The sequence below is a fragment of the Paramisgurnus dabryanus genome, chromosome 1 (assembly GCF_030506205.2).
Source record: "Paramisgurnus dabryanus chromosome 1, PD_genome_1.1, whole genome shotgun sequence".
Taxonomy (NCBI): domain Eukaryota; kingdom Metazoa; phylum Chordata; class Actinopteri; order Cypriniformes; family Cobitidae; genus Paramisgurnus; species Paramisgurnus dabryanus.
Genome location: NC_133337.1, coordinates 24802013 through 24809860, shown reverse-complemented (window position 1 = coordinate 24809860; position 7848 = coordinate 24802013). Strand labels below are relative to the sequence as shown.

General features: G+C 35.7%; 2 protein-coding genes across 2 annotated transcripts in view; both read right to left on the bottom strand.

Annotated features, from left to right (window-relative positions):
* LOC135752540 (C-type mannose receptor 2-like) overlaps positions 1-3866 on the bottom strand; it is an 18136-nt gene extending 14270 nt beyond the window's left edge. The window contains exons 1-2 of the mRNA XM_065271037.2: positions 3826-3866; positions 3686-3731 (exon numbers count right to left, since the gene is read on the bottom strand). Coding sequence (XP_065127109.2) covers positions 3686-3719 — 34 coding nt within the window. The 5' untranslated portion in view covers positions 3720-3731; positions 3826-3866. The remainder of the gene's footprint in view (positions 1-3685; positions 3732-3825) is intronic.
* Positions 3867-5134: 1268 nt separating this feature from the next.
* On the bottom strand, positions 5135-6921 carry LOC141282908 (uncharacterized). Its single transcript, XM_073816038.1, has 2 exons — positions 5536-6921; positions 5135-5458 (listed from the first exon to the last, which is right to left on the bottom strand). The coding sequence occupies exons 1-2, from the start codon at positions 6470-6472 to the stop codon at positions 5319-5321; spliced, it is 1077 nt and encodes a 358-aa protein (XP_073672139.1). The 5' UTR covers positions 6473-6921; the 3' UTR covers positions 5135-5318.
* Positions 6922-7848: the final 927 nt, after the last annotated feature.

The window sequence follows — 7848 nt, the reverse complement described above, 5'->3', positions numbered from 1 at the left end:
ACACAGCTTCATTGCTTATTATTTAAATTTGACATTTTTTCAAGCATATAAAGCAGCATGATGATTCTGCTCAGATGCATTTACTTTTAAATTGAATCCACAAGTCTTTTATCTGCACATTGGTGTGTGAGCAAAAACTAACAAGGACCCATGTATACACAGACACAGCACACAGAAAGAAACTTTTTTTATTCTAACAATAATGTGTTATTTAAACTGTGTCATTTTCTTCATGTGAGCTTACACATAAAGCAATAAACCCTGGGTTCAACCTCACTGAAACTGTCTACTGAACCTCTGTAATGTCATACAACATTGTATGTTGTGATGCTCCTAAGGTGTCATCTTCATGTTTGGTATCATTTTAAAGGTCCCTTTGCAGTGGGTAAAAAAGTCTAATTTCTACTTAATCTATATATAGACGGTTTCAGCAGTAACAACATAAACAAAATGCTGTCATGGAACAGGCATACCTTCTGGTAAAATCCGCTAAGAATCAATAACAACAGAATCCTTTCAGAGTAATTTATTTCTGATAAGCAACAAGTAGATTACCATAGTTCAATTCATAGATAAAGCGTATCAAAAACTATACTTAGCTAACGTTACTGTTTAAAATGTGTCCTATGCAATCTTAACTACAGATTGTCTGCCAAATCTCCCATCAAATAGCGATAATCCATGATAGCCGTCTCTCCCCTTGTCTTTATAAAACCAAAACATTTGTTATTATTTTCGATGAAGTATTGTTGAGTTCATTGAGACCGGAAGTAAAGTTCCTCTTAGACGCCTAATCGCATCACCGCACGTCTGATCAAACAGTCTATACAAAGTTTAGATTTTAAGGCATAATCTGCAATCTTGCCGCCAACCCAACCACATGTTGTTTTTTGTGCGTGTGTTTTTGTTTGTAATTTTTAAACTTTTTTTCCACTGAAGTCTAAACCTGCCTAAACCCTGGCTTTTCTCAAATTTTTGGCCATTATGCACAATGTATAAAACTTTCAAAGTATACTAAATCAATAGTCTCATCGCCTCTAACACAGTATACATAGCCAAGGGTTATTTTTAGGACAGAAAAGATAAAGATAGAACATTTGAAAAAGATAGTAAGCTCTGTATTAGTCAATAAGGTCTTGGAGGAAGAGATGGGTTTTTAGCTAATTTTTAAAAACGGCTACAGAATCAGCAGATCTTGTCACAACCAGTAGATAATTCAACAGATTTGGACCAGATCCAGAGAAGGTACACATGATGGTGATTTTTATTTTGGGATGGCACCACACGCTGTCACTCGGTGGCAGGGCACCTGGATCTAGAGCATAGATGGGGAAACTATCTAGAACCCACGGGCCTGCTGGGCACTTACATCTGACATACGAAGCCATTTTAAATTATATTAAACAATGTAGAATTTTGGTCCAGAATTACTTATTTGATGCAATACCACTAATGTCCAAAAGATGTGGCTAGCGCTTAAAAACTAAATGAACACGCCAACAGAATAGAAACATAAATCCTGAGGGGCGGTTTCCTGGACAAGGATAAGACTAGGCCTAAAAATAATTGTAAGAGCTGTTCAAACTGAAAACAACTTAAAATCTTAAAATACATCAGTGCCTATTGTGTTGCCTCAAAATACAAACAAGTAATGTTTTTAGTAAGGCATGTTTGTTAAAACTAGTTATATTTCTTTATTAAACTAAGGCCTAGTTTCCTGGTTTAAGCTAATCATTGTCCAGAACACCGCCCCTGAATGTTGCATGTTTAAAACAGATCGGACAGCAAAATACTTTACCAACACCAGACAGAAGCCAGTATGTGTTATTTTGCAAAGAATACCATTTTCAAAGACCAAACCTGCTTACCTCTGTTTTTAACATCATGGTGATATGTAATAATTATCTATAGTAACAATGCACATAGAATTATTTGCTTTTAAGAAAATGAAGCATGCTTTTATTACATTAAATATATATTTTTTTAGTTGTTGTAACCACAAATTTACTATCACCATGGTATTTTATTTGTAGTAATTCACCTTTATTTCAAAACCTGATGTGGCCATCAAGTAACAAGAGTTCGCCCATCCCTAAACTCGAGGTTACACTGTAAAAAAAATTCCGTAGAAATTATAATGTTATTGCAGCTGGGTTGCCGTAATTTACCGTAGATTTACATTTATGTTATTTACTGGCAAGAGTTTGTTCAAAGTTAAATACATTTTAAATATTAACAAGTCTTTATCTTTACAGAATAAAACTATACAATTACAGCCTCATGCAAAGCATTCTGGGAACCAGAAATCATCATCAACCTTTTTCTGTTTTTTGCTTCAGATTTTGTTTCCCAGAATGTTTTACTTGATGCTGTTTTTTTAGTTTTACTCTGTAAAGACAAAGACTTGTAAATGTTTAATGTTCATTTAACTTTGAACAAACTCTTGCCAGTAAATAACATAAATGTAAATCTACGGTAAATTACCGGCAACCCAACTGCAATTTCTACGGAATTTTTTTACAGTGTACATAAGTCTGTTTTCCTAAAAGTTTTCAGTACTTATAACATAACATTGCATATAAATTAAATCTTTTACATCTTTTACATGTTTCTCATCTTCCTCTTTTCTATCCTGTGCAACTGATGCTTAAGCTAGACTGTTTGTCGTCTATTTTGTAGATATTAGGTTGACTGCACAAGTTGCTCCTGTGTACCCGTTCCTGTTGTGCTTGGGCTCTACTGCGGTGGAAATGTTGTGCCGATTTATGTCTGTGTATATGACAACGAAAAAGAGCATTGTTCTCGATTTGCTCTCGCTGTATAGGATGTCAAACCCTGATCTGTCTGTGTGCCGCATGAAGTTAAACACACCGCCTCTGAAGTCCGAGCGGACACTCCTAGTCCTGAACAGGTTAACTGACAGCCCGATAACATTAAATGAGCGATAAAAATCCTGGTTGCGTATTTCGTAAATCCTCCACTGTTTAATACCATGGCCGTAACTATGTCTTGAACATTGTGGAGCCAAAACATTCACGGCTATGTATATTAAAAATAACAAGATTTTGTATTATTGGGGGGGCAATGGTGTTTTTTCCAACTCTAAAGTGCTGCCCTTTGTTGCAGAAGTATCGAAACCAAAAATAAACCAATAGCACAGTGTCTATACATTTAAATGCAATCAAAATAATGAATATTACATTTGCCCTTTGTGTCGGAAAATTAAATAGAATGCATTTATATCTGTTTATATCAAACACATTTATATGCCCAAGGGTAAATGGATCAATTTTAACCAATCAGATAGCATTCCCAACAGAGTAAATGCATGATATGAACCAGATGTAAAGTCATTACAGTAGATTATATTTCAATTTTTCTCTTTTTGATTTTCATGAAAATGGTATAATATTACTTTTGTTGCAGTTAAATGTACTCAAAACAATTGAATAAACAACTTCTCGTCATTATTACACTTGCATATATATATATATATATATATATATATATATATATATATATATATATATATATATATATATATATATATATATATATATATATATATATATAAATTGTTTAAGTGTACATCTTCAGATGAAACGATATTAAATATCACGAGACACAATAAAGTCAAATGACCCAAAGCTTTCAACCAGCATTAATCTCTTAAAACAACACTGACCTAAGAACAGCAGCAGATGAATCGATCTTTCCATGATATAATCGATCTGAAAGAGTGAAGACAATATCATGACAAACACATATGAACACAATGACTGAGCGCACACAAGTCAATAATAACAAGAAAATCTTCATGTTTACCTGAATCAACAGTCACGACTGAACATCAAGCGGTCTTTGTTTTTTCAGTCTCTACATATTGACTTTTATTTCCTACACGACTTTATGCAAAACCTGTTTCACTCGGAGTTAATTCAGATTTTGTTAGCAATGAGGCTTTGCATTCAAATAACAGATTTTACATCCAGAAAGCACGATACACATCTACAGATCTCTGTTAAATATTAAAAACACAATTACCAAAATTCATATAATTCACCCCTTGACTTTCACAGGGACTTGTAAAACGACTTGAAAAACTTTTCAGGTGGAGCGACTTCATTTATTTATTTCTACAATGGTTTTTGCAACTCTTCATTAAACAGTACATCAGTTCTGAAACCTTAAAATAATAGATTATCCATCCATTCATTAAGGTTATTGATTTTGTATTCACAATTTGTATTATATGGGTAAATATGTTCATAGAAAATACATTTTCAGGAGTAAATGTGACTTCTTAAGTATAAAAACTCAATGCTAAAGACCTTTATTTCTTTTATTATATAATGTTATGTTTTCTGCATGCTACACAAACACCATGGCTCTTACTCTTACACATTTACAGACACAGGTGCAACAGATTTTCATCTGAGGCAAATTCTCAATGTAAATTAAACGAATTACAGCCACCGGGAAATAAACAATCCTCCGCTTAAGTTCACAAGAAAAAAACACTTTTGTTCCTTTCACTGGGTGCATCCCAGTTCGAAGGCTGGATCCTTTGAAGGATGCTCATTTTGAAGGTGAGATTCTGTCTTCGAATGATGCAGCCTCTGAAGTGCACAAAGCGAACTGTAATGAGACGGTCTAGCCTAGAGAGTTGGGTCACCTGCTGTTCCCATCTGATGGATCCTTCCTTTCACGGGAAACAAAGGATGCTTTTGAAGGCGCCATCTGAAGACTTTTGGGGGAAAGAGCCTCCGAATTGGAAAAGCTGAGACCCTGATTGGCTGAGAGCTGTGAGATATTTCCCCAGTATCGTCACGGAAACCACTTCACAATTTATATCATAACATACCGCCACTAGTCATTTGTCCGCCACGGTCACTCACATATCTGTGACTGGAAAAAGCATATTGTAGCTGAATATTTAATGTATGTCCAGTATGTAAGGGATAATGTAGAGGCAGCCGGTAGTTATTGGGAAATAAGCCCCGACAGTGTGATCAGGACCCGACGCGAAGCGGAGGGTCTTGTATCACACTGAAGGGGCTTATTTCCCAATAACTACCGGCTGCCTCTACATTATCCCGCTTATTACACGGCTACTTGCCACATAAGGAAAAAACTGGACATGAATATGAATTTGAAACAGTTTATTAGCATATTTTTTTTAATTAACATTTTTATCCTTCCGCGAAACGATATAGTACCACATGACTAACACTCAAAGGAATTACATAAAAAGACAGAAAATACAGAAGGACTATTTATAACATCAACATATGAATATATATATTTGAGTATGTTATTTATTTACAAGTATTAAATTGCACATTTCCATTAATTGTAAACTGTGACATTGTAAATGTGGTCCCAGCGGGGATGTTGAAGTTGATGTTTTTGGTAGAGTCAGCAAAAGTTTCCTCTATGGACGTTGTGTTGATTGCACCTAAAATCACACTTATCATTAAAATATGTTGGTAATTGAATTATATGATAAATGTTATATTTAATACGAACACTTACTGCTTGCCAAGCTGTTGTCAGGATTTGATGAGAGTATACTGCTCCATTTCTGTCTGTCAGCGGTGGTCGGAGTCCAGTAAGTCTTTAGACTGCTTTCACATCTATGTCCGGTCACAGTCATAATCTCTCTTGTTTCCAATCCGGCACGCGAGAGAAGTTGCACAGCCGTGCTTCTTAAACTGTGGTTTGTGTATCTTCTCGAGAGGCCAGCTGCTTCGCTGATTGTGGGCATCATCTTGGCAAGGTAGTTATGTCCCATCGGCTCTTTAGAGTACCAGACTGTTCTTTTGTTCAGTGTTTCCTGGTTTTGTCGTAGTGGATGAAGATAAAATGCGTCTGCATCTGACGGACAGAGTGCCAGGTATTTTTTGAAAGTAGCAACAGGACACTTGGGGTTGTTGGGTTCAGCGAAGATGCAGCCTCTGTAATTTTCTTTACATGGATCTTTCGGGTCTTTGTGGTTTTTAGTCTCTGCATTGTGGGACAGAGTAATGTATTCGGTGCCATTGTCGTCACATTTCATGGTAAAAGAATCCCTACTTAAATCTCGGTTCCCTTCTCTGCCTCGTTTTGCTAGATGTAGTTGTACATCAAACCACACTTTCCGAACTAGACCAGTTGCTGTGTCTGGCGACAGCACATCGGAGTTTCGTATTAGATGCATGTCTGCTGGCGAGATCGGTGGATGATGGTGACTAATGTCTTTACCAGCTTTACGAATGGCTTTAATTGTAGATTTAAAAACTGCATTGCTGGAGTTGAAGGTTGGACTTTTCAGGATATCAAACTTTTTAAAATATCTGGCAATGCCAGTCCTGATGGACATATAGCTGGCTATTGAATAAGTCTGACCGTTCGCACTTTGCACAGATGCATAAAATGATCGTAACACCTTATTAAGATCCTCTGCTTCATACTTGTCTGACTCGGTCTCCATTTTTTTCTCTTTTAGCCAGTCTTCGAGAAGTTTTATTGCCCATTCTGTGTTTTTTTTGTGTTTGCTTCATAGCTGTCATGCTCTATTTGGTCAAGTTCAGTCTCAGAAAGCTCTCTGTGTCTTGTCGTTGTTTGATCTTCGTAGTTACATTTTCGTTTTTTCTTCTTAATTGGGGAGCCATCTGAATCGTCATCTATCCACTGTTCAAACGTTTTGTTTTTACCGTACATGTTAAAATTAATGTCGAAATTTTCCATTGTGATTGTCAATGTCCAGTGTTTGTCAGAAGATGGCGCCAAACGGTAATCTTTGTTGAGGCGGAGGGATTTTACGCGTGCAAGTAGTACCGGCTATGCGTTATTATTTTGGAGCGGTTATTATTTGAAAAGAACGAACCTGCAAATGTCTCAACTGACCAATCAGAATCAAGCATTCCAGAGAGCCGTGTAATAAGTGGTTTTAAGAGCTTAACCATGTTGAGTCATATAGTGATGGTACATTTTTTTTTAAATACAATTTTGAGTACTGTGCGAGTCATATTACACAAATGAAGTGATCACAGTTGTATAAAAAACCTTTCCACATGTAAACACACAAACAGTATTTTTAAATGATTAAACATCAAATAAATCCTTGGAATTGTCTGGGCATTCTGGGTAAAATATTTTAATCTTTGCAATGCTATTTGAATGTACAGCCTCGCATTGTAAACAAAATCATAATGGAAATCAGTCCCAGAATCTCCAACATGAAGTGACAGATTTTACATAAGAGCTTACTCATCATGATTTGTGTAGGAAATTAAAACCAAAATGTAGACTTTGATCTTGTGAGCTTCAGTCCTGACTGTTGATGCAGGTAAACCAGTATGTTCTTCTGTCATTATCCATACAAATTGTTCTTTGTAAATGTGTTGGTCTGATTCAACATGTTCTTTCTACAATTTCAGATTCATTAGTTTGAATCCAAGCTCATTTGTAACAAATGCAGACCGTCTGTGAAGAAATCATGTTTCCTATGGGCTTTAAGCCAAAAAGTAAAAAAAGTCAAATTTGTAGGTTAAATAATTTGTAAAAAAAATATTTCAGATGTTACAGGACTTTCAGGGCAGACGTTGGCGAAGCTAAAGTTTTGAACTTTTATTTTTCAAGTAAAAATTAACATAAGCAACAAATAAACCATGGCTGTAATTATGTTGTGACAACCAGAAAGGTTTAATTTATGTTTTTGTTGCCACACAACTTTCTGATGTTGCCTTTAGCAATGTTGTGTTGTGGGTATTTTTACCATAGGCAAAGTTTGGACACTAAAAGCCCCCTAGTCTAGAGACAATTATGATTTTTGTCTGAGATGTTAATAGTTTTTGTTTTGCATTC

Excerpts from the sequence above, each read along its gene's own strand:
- LOC141282908 (XM_073816038.1), bottom strand. The coding sequence starts at position 6,472 with ATGGAGACCGAGTCAGACAAGTATGAAGCAGAGGATCTTAATAAGGTG. Across the intron at positions 5,459-5,535 it reads TGACAACAGCTTGGCAAGCA|GTGCAATCAACACAACGTCC; the intron begins GTAAGTGTTCGT and ends GTGTGATTTTAG.